This window comes from Parus major, chromosome 1A, assembly GCF_001522545.3.
Source record: "Parus major isolate Abel chromosome 1A, Parus_major1.1, whole genome shotgun sequence".
Classification (NCBI taxonomy): Eukaryota; Metazoa; Chordata; class Aves; order Passeriformes; family Paridae; genus Parus; species Parus major.
The window spans coordinates 59,824,559-59,841,665 of NC_031773.1; the positions used below are offsets into that span (position 1 = coordinate 59,824,559).

At 38.9% G+C, this 17,107-nt stretch overlaps 1 protein-coding gene across 1 annotated transcript in view; it reads left to right on the forward strand.

The window, feature by feature from the left end:
• The first annotated feature begins 495 nt into the window (after positions 1–495).
• LOC107205005 (patatin-like phospholipase domain-containing protein 2) overlaps positions 496–17,107 on the forward strand; it is a 23,094-nt gene continuing 6,482 nt past the window's right edge. The window contains exons 1-7 of the mRNA XM_015629068.3: positions 496–775; positions 5,652–5,884; positions 6,258–6,323; positions 8,966–9,175; positions 10,235–10,295; positions 12,389–12,607; positions 12,932–13,064. Of these exons, the coding sequence (XP_015484554.1) occupies positions 589–775; positions 5,652–5,884; positions 6,258–6,323; positions 8,966–9,175; positions 10,235–10,295; positions 12,389–12,607; positions 12,932–13,064 (1,109 nt within the window). The 5' untranslated portion in view covers positions 496–588. The remainder of the gene's footprint in view (positions 776–5,651; positions 5,885–6,257; positions 6,324–8,965; positions 9,176–10,234; positions 10,296–12,388; positions 12,608–12,931; positions 13,065–17,107) is intronic.

Below are 17,107 nucleotides of genomic sequence, written 5' to 3' on the forward strand. Positions count from 1 at the left end.
AATTCTGTTCTCTTCATGGCGGTGCTTTCTATAAAAAAGGTCTTACAACATAAGGTGTACTCCTAGGTGTATTTGGAAAGCATTAATTCCTCTTGGACTCTTCCTGAGATGTTATAACATCCCATTGTTATGATACAATGCTGCATATGCAGGTAGCTAAAGAAGATTTCTGCAGTCCTGAGTGAGGCAATTAAATACTGGAGGATTTCAGACATGCTGTTCTCTGTTTTATTTTCATAGTCGAGTTTTGGGAAGCTCCCTGCTGGACAAGGTAACTGTTGTGAATTCTCTTCTGAGCTACTCAGTTGCTACCAGCATTGCAGGGTGAGTCTAATGGGAGTTCGCCGTGCTCAGGGGTGGGGGGCGAGGAGGCGGGGCCTTATTTGCGTATGCTCTCTGGTTGGCTGGAGCGCCTTGTGCCACCGAGCGGCGGCGCGGGATTGGCTGCGGCTCGGCCGGCGGCGGGGGCGCGGCAGGCGTGTAACGCGCAGGGCGGCCCCGCCGAGCGCGTACAGTCGCCGGACAGCGGTCAGCGCCACCGGAGCGCTCCTGTCCTCGCTGGCCCCAGCGCGCGTCCCGCCGGCGACCATGCTGGACCGCGAGGGCGGCTGGAGCGTGTCCTTCGCCGGCTGCGGCTTCCTGGGCGTCTACCACATCGGCGCCGCCACCTGCCTGCAGGAGCGCGCCCCTCACGTCATCCGCGACGCGCGGCACATCTACGGCGCCTCCGCCGGGGCGCTCGCCGGCGCCGTCCTCGTCGGGGGCGGCTCTCTGGGTCAGCGGCGGGGCCGGGGGGAGCGGGGCCAGGCGGGCGGCGGGGCGAGCCCCAGGGAAGGGGCAGGTGCAGCGGGCAGGGCCCGGTGCGGCGCGGGAGGGCGAGCGCGGCCCCGGGCAGCGTTTGGGCCACGGGGTCCCTCGGGCCGGGCCGGATTGGCTTCGATTCTCTGCTTCTCTTCACCCCTAAAACGTGTGTCCGTGGGTGGAATTAAATCCGAACGGGGTCCTTGGCACAGGGAATGGTGTTGGCGATGCTCGATCCGATTCCTACACTTGAGTAACCGAGGGGTCGGAGTTTCTCCCGTGCGTGTCCCTGTGGGGGGCTGCTCTCGCCGCCGCAGTCCAAAGTCCAGGAATTACCTGGGAGAGTGGGAGGCAGCCGAGCACTAACACCCTCCAGAGCGAGTCTGGCAGCACTGTCACCAGCTGTAAACAAAGTGTTTGCGCCTTGTTGGGAAATAGAGCATCTCTCTGTACGTTAAGTGCCGGGTAGCTTTATCTGGCTTCCTCCAAAGCTTCTCCTTTCTGGGGTACGGCTAAGAGAGTTAAGGTCAGGGCTTTGGTTAGCTTTAACGTGCTTTTCCTCTAATTTGAGCGCAGTGAATGTTGCAAAGGTTGCTTAGGTGTATGATTAGAAACAGTGGATTGATTAAAATCACTGATTTTAATTGTCGTTTGACTAATAGAGGTAATCTTGTGTTGTGTTTATGCTGGATGTTAGTTTGAAACTAAATGTAGTGTGCTTTGTGAAATACACACTTATTTTCTAGGAGTAGGAAAAATACACCTTTTACTTATTTAGGGTTCATGAATATACATTTATCTAATGAAGTAAGCTCGATAAAAGCTATCAAAATATCAAGGTGTTTAGGACAGGGATTTGATTGTAGTTTAAAAGACTGTATGGAATATGTGGAAATCTGAAAGTGGTTTACTCTTTATACTAAAGAAATCCACTAGGTAACACTTGTCTAGTTCATGACTTCGCATTGATTGCTTTTGCTAGCAGCCCACTTGACTGGTTTAGAACTAGAGGATTTTATAAACTCAGATTTCATCTTAGAGGAGGTGGAGAACAATGAGCACCGGTTTTGGAGAGGTTTGTTGGTTTTGCTTTTAAATTTCTGAGGAAATAATCCACTGACTAAAACAAGCCAAGGTTTTCTTTAAGTACTGGAGAGCAATGTTTGTCCCTGCTGCTTTAGCCTCTGAGCTCTAGCACATAAGATTAATTTCCTCAAAGCTTTAGCAGTAAACATGTGCTACTTAATTTAATTTTGCTGTAATATCCAAACGTGACACACTTGAGTTATCATGAGCCTGCCATCAGCTTTTCAAAAACAAATCATATTTTTCCCCAATAGCTGGTTTTTTTAGAACATACCCAGTTTTAAGTCTTAAGTCATTGTAAATTATTTGCAAAGGAAGCTGTCTTAAATATTTGAAGCACTCTTAAGCCCAGAAAATGTATATTGTTTATTTGACACTATGAGTTAATAACAGCTTTTAAATGACTTAGCACTTTTAAAATTAAGTATTATTATTTAATAATTGTAGAATTCAAATGCCTTTCCAGTGCCTTTCCCAGTTATTACCAATCTCATATGCCAACTGAGTTTTTTTGATTTTCTCTAATAGACTGTGTGTGTGGTCACTGTCCAAGGTAGCAGATTCCATGGGCAAGTGTGTTTCTACTAGGAAAAAAAAAAAAAAGGCATCCTTGGGAATGTTGAAAGACAATTCAAAACCACTTATATTCTAAAATCTGTGAATTGCTGTAAATTGACAAAATTAATAAGGTATTCCCATGCCTGTTCTCTGAATTTCTGTCTGTGGTATTTTGTGAGTTTGTGTGAAAGCAGAGGATGGTAAATAAGCTCTAAAGAAATGATGTTTTACAATGACAAGATACATTTTGTGAGTTTGTATGGTATGCCTCTCTTACTCTGATATACTTAAATGTGCAGTATTTATCATTCCTGCAGTTGGAGGTGTTAGCAAGTCCCATGTTTTTTAACACAGTTGCATTTTACTGTGGGTAGACAGAGCCCAGCTCTTCCCAGAAGTGAGCAGAAGGATGAGAGGCAAAAGGCACAAGCTGGAACCTGGTAAATTCAGATGAGGTATAAGTAAAAGACAGTTGCTATGAGAGTGGCAAAATAATAGAGCAGGTTCCCAGAGAGGTTGTGGGATCTCCACACTTGAAGATGTTTGGGGCTTCCCAGGATCCTGCCCTGAACTGGTCTGTGTGTTGGTGCATGCAAAACAGGGTGTGCAAATCTGTGAGCAGGGGTTGTGGCTGTAATTGAAGAGCATATTCCATTTCTTGCAGCCTTGTAGCCAGATGTTTTAGGTGAAGGGTTTTCTCTTTGATTCAAATTACCTGCTGGATAGGGGGGGAGTCTGTGGAACATCAAGTATGGATAAATATAATCATTAGCCATTGAATGGGGAAGAAAAGTGTACTTTTGTAGACTGACAAAGAGGTTTCTGTCATTAAATCTGGAGGAGGTTGGGGAGCTTAGCCATGAGTATGGTTTTGAGGATGAAGTGCATTCCAGGCTATTCCAAACTGGAATGTTAAAGTTGAACTCCTTGGATATCCTGGAGATCTGGTATTTTGGTGATCATCCATTCCAGTGAGGCACTTAAAGAGAGCAGGTTTAGTGGAGGCTGCAAATATAAATGTCAAGTTTTAGGGGTAAATGTCTTGGGTTTTACTCTGTGAAACAAATGAATAGTTAACAAACAATTAAAAATAGGAATGCAGAACTGTAACAAGGAACAGTTCGCATTTATTAGGAAGATTAATTTCTTTAGCTCTTCTGGGTTTCAAAACTAAAACAGATGGACCAAGACCTGCCTAAAACCCTAGTTTGACTTAAGCTCTAGCCCTTAGTCCCTTCTGGAGAAGTTCCCATTTTGGAATACACCAGCCTAAGAGGTAGCTGCATTTTAGTCCTGTTGGGAAAGGAAGGAAGAAGGAAGATAAGTTGGACTACGTTGAAGTCTGTTGAATTAATAACAAAAAGCTGTGTAAATTTTCAATGTTTTAATATCACATACTCTTAGAACTTTTTTTGTTGTTTTTCTTTTTTTTTTCCTTGATTTGGAGCCCTTCCTGGGTTTAAAATAGGTAACAATAAATAAAATATGTCAGCTTTTTTTTTTCCTATGAACTACTTTGAGCATAGAAATTCTTGTATGTGGAGGCGATGGGTAACTGCTAAATCAAATTGCATGTATTTGTTTGCTGTTGGTTTGTATTTTAGAACAGGCAAATGACTTGCCTGGTGCATAAACTGTCAAAATTGTATTTATTTTGGGAAAGGTAATTATTGCATATGCTCCAAGACTGCTCTTCCTAGTCAGAGTTTTGGTAATTCAGTATCTCAGACTCCTGCAACATGTCTATTTTTAGAAAGTTTAGAAGACTGAGCATTGCTAAATTAAAAAAAGGGAGTTGGTAATGAGTATCTGGATGCAGGAAAAATTAGAACTTCTAGAACTGCCTGATTCTGCTTTTGGAAGTCACTTTGTCACTTGTCAGAATGTGACTTGTGCAATTTTTTTATTTGCCTGTAAAATGTGTTTACTGAGATAAACATATATTTGACCATGAACAGTGAGCTGTGTCTAAATTGTTTGCTGTTGTCTGGGGTGGGTGGTGGTGTCAGGCTACTGGTGTCTGTGGATTTGTGGCCCAAAATTTCCTTCTATGAGGATGGAATGAAAGAATTGAAGATTCTTAGATAGAGTAGTCTATCTAAGAGTGTGTCTGATAACCTCAGATTTTTTAGAGATGCTCTTTTGGACATAGACTCTTGGTTGAGAATGATAAATGTTCAGTTATTACTAATTGAGGTGGGGAATAACATTGTAGAAAGGTAATAGTTTTGGAAATTAATCTGAGCTCAAAGGCTTAGGCAAAGTTGATGCCAGAGCAGTGCTCAAGTGTAACCTGATAAATTGAATTTTAGCTGTTCTAGTAAGCTCAAGTATGTAAGTTCTGAAAATATTTTTAGAAGACCTTGTAGCCTATCACTCAGATTGATAAGGTGTTACTTTGACCTTTCCCCCCCTCTCGTCTAACAAACAAGCAATTTCCTCAAAGTGTGCCCTGGAGAAATGTGACATTCGAAGTTCAAACAAAACATTGCAGGTGGATGAGCTGTTCTTCATCCTGCGACTAAATGTTGAAAGGATTTTAGTGTTCTTCAGGAACAGTCCTGTCTTCTGTAGTGGTTTGAAGTTCCCAAACATAGATTTAATTAGAAATTAAATAGGATTAATACAGATTAATAAAATAAATAAGATTATTGTGTCTGCTGCTGTAAAAATGCACCTATTTAGGTGGAGATCTCTGTGGTGTATTACGGATCTCCTCCACATTCCTTTCCCACTGCTTTCAAACCTTCCCTCTTGGCATTCCTACTAGATCACACCTCATGCTCCTTTTAGTGTTTTTATGTATTGATGAAGAGAAATGGTGCCCTGAAACCTTAACTTTGGTTCATCTTTTTTGCTTTTTTTTTTCCCCCCCTCAAAAAATGCATTGCTGGAATGAATAATTCCTAATGCAAGTATCTCATATGGGTATTTTACACTTAGAATCTACATCTTAATGACATAGCTTTAATTTTAAGAAGCTTTAATCTTGACCAGCAGATCTTTTTTAACGTTTTAAGTGAGTTTTTTTCTCTCAGAAACCTCCTAAACTCCTTAACATGTTGGACAGTTACTTAATCTATTAAAAAGCTCTTGCATTTTCATTCTAGCAATAAGAGAGATAAGTTGGAGCTCTAGATATGCTTTTTATCAATCCAAGTGTGGGTTGTGGTTCTGCTGATAAATGCAATGTGTTTTCTTTCCAGCTCAGGCTTGTGCAGACGTTCTGGCATTAGCCAAAGAAGCTAGAAAGCGAAACCTTGGTCCTCTTCATCCTTCCTTTAATGTGATAAAGATAATAAGAGATGGGCTGATGAGAAATCTTCCAGAAAACACGCACCAGTTGTCATCGGGCAGACTGTGTATTTCACTAACCAGAGTATCAGATGGAAAAAATGCCTTAATATCTAATTTTAACTCTAAAGAAGAAGTTATACAGGTATGTTTCTTTTTGGCAACTTTTAGAAATTTCTATAATCCTAGGTACCTTTAACAACTACTGTTTTAAGCACTTCAGGTATTGTTACTCTGACAGTGTAACTTTAAACTCTTTAAAAAAACGCTTTAAAAAAGAGGAATTCAAGCTTTTATACACCAGATTCACTACTGGTTTTCCCAGTCAATGTGTCTGTGAAGTGTTTTAGGGAGGAGGTGCAAGGGATCAGTCAAAAAAAAGGATAAATGCCTTAAAAGTCCAATGGATCTAATGAAACTACAGCCTTAGTGAATAAGAATTCATTTTATAAAGAGAAGTGTTTATGTCAGTAATGGAACAATTAACATTTATTTTTTATGGTCTCATTTTCTTATAGGCTTTAATCTGTAGTTCATTTGTCCCTATTTATTGTGGCCTCATTCCACCATCGTTTAGAGGTGTGGTAAGTCTCTGTTGTTAAGATCTGAAAATAGTTCTAGCTATTCTGAAAATACTAAGAATGCTTGTGGATTTTTTTTTTATCCTATTGTAAAATAAATACCTTCATCATAGTTTCTAGTACTGTAGCTGTAACAACTTTCCAAAAAAATTAAGGAACACTGAATATGTGGAAGATACTATGTGTATCTTAACACACATATATTGTCTCTCTGTTCCTCCTCTGCCCCCTAAAATTCATTAATAAATGAAAAAGATATTATAAGATAATGAGTATGTAACCTGTGGGTAAATATTTATTGAGGGAAGTTATGCTCTTTCACCTGCACAAATTTACAGGAAGAATCACCTATAATTGTTAAAAAAAATCTTGTTATATATTTTATTGTATATCTTTGTGTTCTGGCTGTAGGAAGATCTGCCTTACAACTGGATTGAAGTCCTGTGTTCAGTTAGGTGCAAACAAAGCTTTTTAATACCTTTTGGCATTTGTACGCAGTGTAAGAAAGCTTACTTTTTAGAGGTAAAATATCCACCTATTAGTATGTTCTATTGCTTCCCAAGAACTGCTGGTTACAAAGCCTCTTAATACTTCATGGCTGTACTGGGCTCTCTAAAATCCGCCCTTAAAGAGACAAAAACTGCAGGAAGTTGGCATGGTTTGTTGTAGGTGTTATAATTACAAGTCTGGAAGCAGATCTGCATTTCAAAGCAAGGCAGTGACATCTGTGGATTTTTGTTACCGTGTTTTATTCACTTGAATTTGCATCCCTTCCAACTGTGGTGCTTTTTGCACAAGGAGAAGGGAAAGAAGAAAGAAAACTTTAAACATCTTTAACAGTGATTACACCCTGTTCTAAAGGCAATTTTCAAGTATTAAAAGGTCAAGAATACACATGAAATGTATTTTTTTTCCTTCATGCTGAAATTTAAGCAAAAGTGATTAGAACTTTATAGGGATTTTTGTTATCTGTACTTCTAAACCTTGTATGTCTCTTTAAACTCTTCCAGATTAAAGGTGTTAGGGAAACAGGCTATTGGACTGAATCCAAGGTTTTGGTGGATCCAGGCTAATCTGGCAGTTCAGTTCTTGTCACAAGACCACAATGTTATTTTAAAAGGCTTCAGAGTACACAAACATACAAATGATGCTTTATTTGGCCATATTTTGAGGAAAGGAAGGCATCATTCTATTCTATTAATCTTTACAATGATTTTGATATGATTTTAATGCTTAGGAGGCATATTTGGATGTAACCTGGTAAGAATACCACAGTTACTATGCTTGGCATGATTCCTATAGGCTTAAGCACAATAGAATGTCAAAAATGTAAACTTTGTGGCATCTTGCTGTTGACTGCTTGGCATTCCTGCCTGTATACTGTATAACAAAAGCTTAAGGATAACATTTAAAAGGTGTATCTGTCAGTCCAAAAGCTTTTGGGTGTGATGGCTTTTGTTTGGCTTTTTTACTCCTTTCAAACACAGCAGTGGTTTTAGATTTAAAAAATTACTTGGAGGAACAGCTGAGCAGATACTCCAAATCATGAAAATCATTTAGGTCAGTAAAACAGTGACTCAGATATGTACTTCCACCTTTTAATAATTTCATGAGGTCTCTGCCAGACGTGTTGTATTTTATTTGTGTCAGAAAGGACTTGGAGATTTTACTTGTACTTTAGTGATTGCATTACACACCTAAAGTTTGGCAGGAGCTGCTGGGTCCAGAGGGTATCCTGGGAAGGTGACAGGTCATGAGCTGCCCTCTTCCTAATTCCTAATGTGCTTCCTAATAATGGTTAGGGCCTGAGTATCAGGGCAGCTGAAACTGGTAATCCAGGTTGCTCCTGCTCAAATCACTGCTCTGTTACATTTATGTTTCACAAGGACCTACAGTTTGGGATTGCTGCCCTTTTAGGAAGAAGGAAAAAGCAGCCTCTGAAGCAGCAAAGCTGGTGTTGTGGGAGCAAACCAGTTCTCTGTGGCCCACTGGAGAGCTGGGTGCTGTGAGTGAGTGGAGGGGCTGTCTGTAGCCACTGCAGCTGCTGCACTAGACAGTAGTTACCCCAAAACAGAGCACTTTGGGGCTTGGATCTTAAAATGCCTGAGATGGTGATGCACTAGAAGTGCAGAAATGGGTGATTCAGTGAGAAGGAGACAAAAGCATAACCTGGAATTTGCACACAAAGCACAGTAGATGTTTGTGACTTGGCAAAGTTCCTGAAGCACTGTCCATTTTTACTCACACTTTCCTTATGTCCAGATCTCTTTTTTGACGCTTTTCTATCAAATTCTAATTATAAAGAGTACTTTTAAATTAGAATAGTCTACTGTATTGGAACTTGAACTTTGAACTGTGGAGCTGCTTTTCTCTGTGTGTTACGTAGGATTATCATCTTATCATGATATCTTATTATTATCAGAAAAATCCCAAATGGAATATGCTTGCACTGCCTATGGAACTATAGTTAGGAATGTTTATTGGCATTAGAGAACAGATCATGTTCTCTACTCACTCAGAATGTTTAGCTTGGGAACACAAGGCTTAAGTTACTGCCTTAAGTGCCGTTGCATTCTTGCAAGGGGGACTCTGCTGGTCAGACATTGTCAGCCCTTGAGATCTGTTGTTTCTGTTCCTTTTGGTAGCGCTACGTGGACGGAGGAATCAGTGACAACTTGCCTCACTATGAGTGTAAGAACACCATCACAGTGTCCCCTTTTGCTGGGGAGTGTGACATCTGTCCCAAGGGGAAGTCAGCCAACTTCCATGAGATGAATGTGACCAACACCAGCATTCAGTTCAGCCTGGGCAACCTTTATCGCTTAACACAAGCGCTCTTTCCACCTGAACCCAAGGTCAGCCCCTGCCTTCCTTTGCTTCATCTCTCCACATGAAAGCTTTTGCAGAAAGTTGCACTGTTTTAGCATTTCATCCAGTCACACAAACTTCTCTGGTGGTGTATCTTATTTCTATTTTTTCATGTTTGTCTGTGTCCTCCTCAGTTTTAGTCTCTCTTGGACTAAAAATGCATATCCTGCTTGATATTGACTTTCAGTACTTGGGAATCATCACAGGATTCTGTCATAATACCAACAATGGGAAATTAACTACTGTCAGTTTGTAGTCCTTTCCTGTTTACCTGCTAAGAAATTGGAAGTTCTAAAGCTTCCTGGTTTTGTAAAGGTCTTAATTAGTACCTGGCACAGGCAAGTTGCCTTTAGACTTTGCTCAGTGCTGTTAGTTGCAGATATGAAGAGGGAATGTTCTTGAATTGCTGTTGTGGAAGTTGGAAAAAATAAATAAAAGCAGACCTTTTCATTTGGCTTGGGATATAGTACAGCCAAGGAGCAAATTTTCTGACTACTACAGGTATATTTTAACTGAGTGCTTTTTGATCACTTCAAGACAAATTTTTAATTCTAATTATGCAGGGGTTTTTTGGGGTTTTTTTTTAACCTCTGTGTAGGTGAGCTGGTGTGGCATCTGGTAAAAGATATTTTCATAGGGAAGATAAATCTGAGCCTGAGCATAAGAATTGTACTGATTTTGCAAAGCTTTGTAAAGTGAAAAGCACTGGGAGGGAAGGAAGGGAATTGGCATACTTTAAACACTGTTTCATTGCTGCTAGCAGCTCCTGATGAGCTAATCAAGGAAACAAGAGGAGACAGTCTTCCAAACTGTTTGAATGTCATCATTCAGTGCATGTGTTATAGCTGAAAGATAAGTTAATGTACATGATCATGTATTCATCATCACTAACCATATTAGCCTGAATCTGTTGAATTCCAGCAATTATTAAGGTGGCTTTTTTCTTAGAAGAGTGGAAAGTGGATGAAAGTGGATTTTCATTCTGCAAACTGTTGATCTGCAGTTGAAACTCTTTTTTGTCTGACTCATTTACTCTATATTTGCAGGTACTTGGAGAGATCTGTGAGCAGGGATATTTGGATGCTCTTAAATTCTTGAAGGAGAATGGTATGTTAAACTTTTAGATAACTATTGATTATATGGTCTTAACCTGAGTTTAAAAAACAAACAAAAAACCCCCAGATCAAAACAAACAAAAATGGTGAGTAGGTTTTGTGTAGCTAAGAAGGGGGTTGGTCTTTGAGAATTTTGGAGGGATCATGATAGTTTCATTCTCTTAGAAATGCCATAGTCGTTGTTCACCTGAGGAGAACTGTGCCACACAAAAATTGAACTTTTGGAGTTTTGTCAAATCTGTGTGAAGTAAATGTTAAGTGAAATTTCCAAAGAATTCCAGTTCTAGGCAAATCATATTATTACTTGGCTTTGTCTTAATTGTGCAGGATGAGAATAGGCTACTGCTTCCCACTCCTCTGAAACCTGTATCTTCTATTGCCTCCTCTCTGCTGTCATCCAAGTGATTTTCTAGTAGTCCAGAAGTGGCTAACACCAATAAAAACTCAGTCACAGACAAACACCCTTTGTGAGAAAAGACTTTAGAAGATGACAACTTATAATGGAGCAGTTGTTGACACCTAGATAAGTTTAGGAAGAAGAATTATGAGTTCAACCCTATTCCTAGAATTCTAATAGCATGTTTTATATTTATAAATATTACTGTTCTGCAATCTTTGAGACAAACAAGTTGAAAACAGTAACTTGATATGATTAATATGTGTTAAATGTGCCTGGGACCTGTAGTTTTTGGATGAAGAAGCAAAGTGGTCCTGGGTCAGATCAGAGGAATGGGAGTGGAAACGGGACTTTTGCAGTATTACAGATAGTACCAGCTGCAGGATGTAATGCAGTCATTGATGTACTCTGCTGATGCCTTGTTACTGAATATTCAAGTTGTCTTGAAACAATTCTCTTCACTGAAGAACCTCACAGTTCTGCTTAAGAGCTTTATTTTCTAGAATGTTATTATTAAGTATTATTATGTAATGAGAGAGTCTTGCATTATAGCTTTTTTGTGATTAAAAGCACAAGCTCTACAAAGAGCCTCTGGTTTCTGGCTGTCTGTGCTAAACTGGGTTCTGTTGCTGCCCTGCACCCACAGGTTTCCTGTATGCAGGATTCCATCTGACACTAATATCTGACATTTCTTGCAGTTCTTCCTTGGTCTCTCTGTTCCATGTTCTCTCTGTATTGCACTATTGTCCTCCTTTTCACACTGCTAATCCTATGAACAACATTGTTTTTATTCTGTCACAGGGTTGTTTTGTTTCAAGCTTAATGAATGATAATTATAACCTTTCCAGGGTCATTCATTATGCATCACCTTTCTTATTAAGTTATTTCAGCTGTAGGAATTAATTCCCCCCCTCCATCTGTGACACTTCAAATACTTTCCTTTGCTAAATTCACTGTATATTCTTTAGATATTTGTCTTTTACTAGTATTTGCAAGTAGGATATAGGTTGTGTTGTATGCGGGTATAGATTCTAGTCTTTTTCCATATGTAATTTTATAATGATTTTCTGGACACCAAGTGTAAATACACTTCTTGTGTTTTTCTCTTTGTACTTACGATCTAGTGCTTGTTTCTAAGGTAGTTATTGTGCTATTTCTTAATTGGCACCAGTTTTGCAATGCAGCCCATGTTGATTTGGATCTATACTTTGGATACAACCAAAAAAAATATTGTAACCTAGTTGCTTTCCCTTTTCAACCCTGTTGTAGTAATGCCTCAAAGTACTCATGTGATACCTGCCATGTCAAAGTTCCCATGTATCTGATGTGTTTTAGGTATTCTTTCAAATACGTGTTAAATCAGTTTTCTTCCTCTCCTTTAAATCCTTTACTTTCTTACAGGAAAACAACTTTGGTAAATGACTGTATGTTTCCAGGGCAGTTTCACTTAATTGTTCACTTTTTTCCTTTTCTTTAGAACCTGTTTTAAAGTAAGACCTAAACCTTCAGAAGAGCCATCACTGTGATTAAACATTTGTGGGATCCTAAGAGCCAGGTGCATTTGATGTGGGGTAGAAGATGACGTTCCCTCAGGACAGGTCTTTGTTCAGACACACAGACCTCATGTGCTGTCAGGTACTCAGGAGTCTTGTGGATCAAACCTAAGTGAAAGCTCTTGACTCTTTCAGGTATTCTGAATGACTCAATTTATATCCACTTGTCCTCCACGAAAAGAATCCCTCATGAGGCTGAACAACAACATATTGACCATGTGAAGAGAAGGAAATTGTCAGAAAATGACAGAGTGGAAACTTTGAAAATGATCAGCTTGAATGACCAGCTAAAGCAAAATCCATGGCCTTTGGAGAAGAGCATATTTGAGAGTCTACCTCCCAGACTTCGTAGAGGTGCATGCTTCAGTCTGTTTACTGTAAATCTGAGTGGCAAATTTTGTTTTTTTGGGTTTTTTTTCACATTAATTCTTAGATCTATTGCTTAGAAGTTCTGGATAATGTGTATTGTCCCTGTGGCATGAGTCTGTGTTCACATATTTTAAAATATCATAGAAAAAGTTTGTGGTAAGAGTGCCTTGAGATTAATTCTTTCGTTTTCTAACTGAGCCTTATTCAGTAACACTTGATAATGTTGACTGGATATTATAAAACTCTGAGAAAATTATCAAAACTGCTTTCACACAGTGTAACATCTTTTCCCTAATATTTATTCTTAAGCTCTGCAGGAAGCTTGTAAAGAACAGAATGGATTCTATGCTCAGTTCTCTAAACTCTTCCCCATGCGGGTGATATCCTACCTGATGCTGCCATACACACTCCCAGTGGAGTCTGCTTACTCAGTTGCTTTACGGTAAGGAACTTGTAAAGAACTCTTCTGGAATTATCAGCATCTTGGAAATGTACTCATTGAGAGCTTATTCAGCGTTGGCATTCTGGGAGTCTGCAATTCAAGTGGTAACTGTCAAAAGACCCATTATTTCTACCTACGTGATGCATCCTCCTAAAGCCTATCTAATCCAAAGCTGGATAAACATATTAGAAGATTCTTAAATAAGACTCATTTTACTAATAGCTATCTTGTAATTGCTCAAAGGAAGCACCTTTAGTTGTGCTTTCCAGGAGTATGTTCTTCATTGCTATATTCCGCAGGGGTATCTGAACTCTCTCCACATCCTTCTTATGCTTCTTTCTGAAATCAGGAGTGAAATCCACTGTTCACTCACCATGTAAAGTCTCTTACCAGTTCTGTTTAGGTTGACTGAAAGTTATATTGAGAGACCGCCAGCTATTCACCACCCTTCACAGAAGTAAACATGAACACCGTTTATTTCTATCTTTAGCACACCTTTTATAGGGTTCTACAGGGTCCACGGGCATAGCAAGCTACTATTGACTAACACACACAGGTTTACATTTTTTCTCCTACACACAAGGATGTTGTTTTGCTTTACTCTCTCTTCTGCAGGAAGGTTTCAAGGACTTTAGCCTTTAATATCACGACTTATTTCAAAGGCTGGTTTGTGCATACAAGCCTTTACTAATAGATAAAATATATCATCAATTCCCCCTTTCTCTTTTTGCACAAACCAGGCTTTGGATAAGATAACATCCCGATTAACATTATAAGTAAAGTCTGTCCCCCTTCTAGCACAAGAGACCTCAACCCTCCAGTGATTCCTCAGCTGGCGAACCAACTTCCAATGGGGTCACTACCTTCTTTCAGGGCATGTAATCCATCCTGTAGCTGTGGTAGTTGCTTATGGATGGAAGCTGAATGATCAGTAAGATCCAAGCAGCACATGCCTTCAAACTCCTCACAACCATGTCCTTGTGCTAAGAGCAAAAAGTCAATTGCAGCTCAATTTTGTAATACTGCATGACGTACACTACTCACATCGGCTGAAAGCTCACTTAACATTGTGGATGTTAAGTTCAATCCTTCCTTAGTCTAGCAAGCGAGCCTTTTTAGAGTTGCTATGCCTTAATTCATTCAGGCTTTTGACTGTTGGATGTTTTTCATTTTGCTAGCTACATTCAGCAATTGATGTAAGCTTGTGGGTGGAACAAAGTAAGTTTCCCAAGATAACAGGGTCTTCTATGTGGACTAGCAGGAATCTAATTCCATGCTCTACCTCCACAGATTAGGAATATGGAACTAGGTAATTGCTTTGGTAATTGTCCTGTGAGATTGCACCATGAATAAAGGCTTTACTTTCAATGGTAGTAATGATATCAGCTATAGGGCTGACTGCAGCCCAGTGCTGCATTACTTTGTTGGAATGACTTTTTGTCAGGGGTTCAAACATTATCCATCTACCTGAGGTATTGGTGGAACTTAACAAATCTAATTCTTCTGAGGGCTGTATGGTAACACTGAGAACTTTGGTAATTTTTGCTTGCCAACAGGCTTCAAGTTGTCTTAATGTGAAACCAACAGTGCGATTGCACTCTTGCAACATTGCCAATCGATTCAGTCGAGTCTCGTTACTAATTAAACCTTTAAATGCTGGAGGATCCCACTCAGGGACTCCTATGAGACAGATGTGAAAAGATCTCCAGGTGTGGCTAGGCTTAGACACATTGACCTTTGGCCAGTTCAGTGTGCCAGAATGACCCATATGTTCTGTCGCCTTTGGATATTAGTTAGCAGACAGTTGGTCAGGACTATACACAGCACAATTACCTTAAGCAGTTTGTTCCATGTAAATGACACCATACTTGCAAACTCACAGCTAAAACTTTAACGTTAAATGAACTTTCAAAGACGCTTACACTACCTCTTGAAGGGGGAATACTTATACCTTATAATATAATAATCACTACACAAGCTAAACTCCTTATCTTAACTATTATCCATCTACTTTTAGCACATGTGCTCTGGTATATACGTAGTCTAAGCGTGAAAGCAATTTGCTGAAAGGGTAAACACACAACTACAATTTGCTTTATATACAGTTAAATGGAGTCTCTACACTTTTCTTAGATCTTCTACAGAATTTCTCTAACATGATTCAGTCCTGGAATGTTCACTGCTCCTGTGATGTCAGCTGGCAGCTGATCGGTGACTGAGGGCTTTGATGTTCAAGTTGTTCTTCACATCCTTCTGAATCTTAAAACAAAGGATAACTGAAAAATTGGTAGAGACACAACATCATAATAACAACATAAAATTTCTGTTGGTAAACTGTCTGTGTAGTGTTCAGACACAACTGTGTCCTGACAGGTCCACTTCTGATCCATGTCTGGAGTACCACGGCTGTGTGGTGACTTCTCTGTTCACTGGATCTCGTGTGTTCAGAGGCACACAGTCTGGTCAGATGGACAGGTGACCTTATTGAACCTGCCAACAAAACAGAGACACTTCTCCCCTTGAAGTTAATGAATTACACCAATTAAATGCTTTTAGGGCATCAATCTCCCCCGTTTTCTTTAAAAAAAAAAAAAAAAAAAAAAGAGATGTACTTCTGTTATAAACATCAACACAAAACCACATACACAATTAATAAGAACCTATACCAGTTAAAAATCAATTAAATCATAAACATTATTAATAAGATATGTAATATAAAACTACTATTAACTACTAAAACACTGCACCAGCATCCCATAGTTAGCAAACAAACAGAAACAAAAAAAATCAGTGAAGGATGAGATAATCACCTCTGGAAATGATTCTCCAAGCTCACTTCAAAATTGATCCAGCTGTCATATTAATAGGGTCAAATTGCTGAGTCAAGAAGTGACTCAAATACTGATTTGGTACAGAAAACATCTGGATCTGTTGGCAAACATTCTGTCCAGGTAAAGTCAAGGCTTGGCCAGGGCCTAGGCTTTAAACTGGAAAGATGCCTTTTAACTCATTTCTAAAACAAGGTTCTCAATAGTAGCAGCTATGAGATGCTTACAGCAGAGCAAACTGTTAAAATGCATTTGTACAAAGCAAATTATCAGAAGCCTTAGGTACCAGACCAATTAAACCATTCAGCAGTTGATTTAATCTGAAGCCTCTCCCATGGCAGCTGACTCTCAGCAATGGTACATCTTCTTAAAATTCTGGAAACACTGAAAAATAAGAAAGCTATAACAAACAAAAACTGCAGAGATGGCAACAAACAATAGAACTCCCCATGAAGTCAAGGGTGTCACAGACTGCATTCAATTCCATTCACAAGCAGGTTTCATCAGTGCTCTATCACAGCTGTTTCAGTTGTAGTTATCTTCCTCTTCTCTATGAAAATAACTATACTTCACAGTTTAAGCAAATGTCTCCAATAAAACATAAAATAATTTAAATTAGACGATATTTAAACCTAATAAAAATTAATTATAACAAAAGGAAATAACAAAACCTTAAAGGAATATCTAAGTTAGAAAACTTAACTTAAAAATATTCAAGCCTAAACATTATAAAACTTGACTATCCTTAATTCTATTAACACTTAATCTATATTAAATAAAAACATAACCTAATATTATTCTGTTACTACAAAAAAGCAACTAAAAGTTTGATATATACCTTTTAAACACAATATAACAATAACATGGATTCACTATAAAGATTATAAAAATATAACAAATATATCACAATTCTATGTCATCTAGCTTTGAGAATAACCCACAATAACTGCAAATGTTACTAAAAATACTCATTCATAACAGGAATTTGCTCAAATTGGGTAGGATTTTAAAGTGCAGTTTTTCTAGAGAAAAACCACAACAACACAGGATTTGGCAAATTGCCATCCAGCTTTTGTAGCACTTTTCAGAAACATTAGGTCCAATTCTTAAACTAAAATCTCTTAAAAATGAGATTCACTTAATAAATTATAAAAAGAATTTAATATAAATAAAAAGACAATTAGGAGACAAAAGAAATAAAGCAAAGGGTTAAAA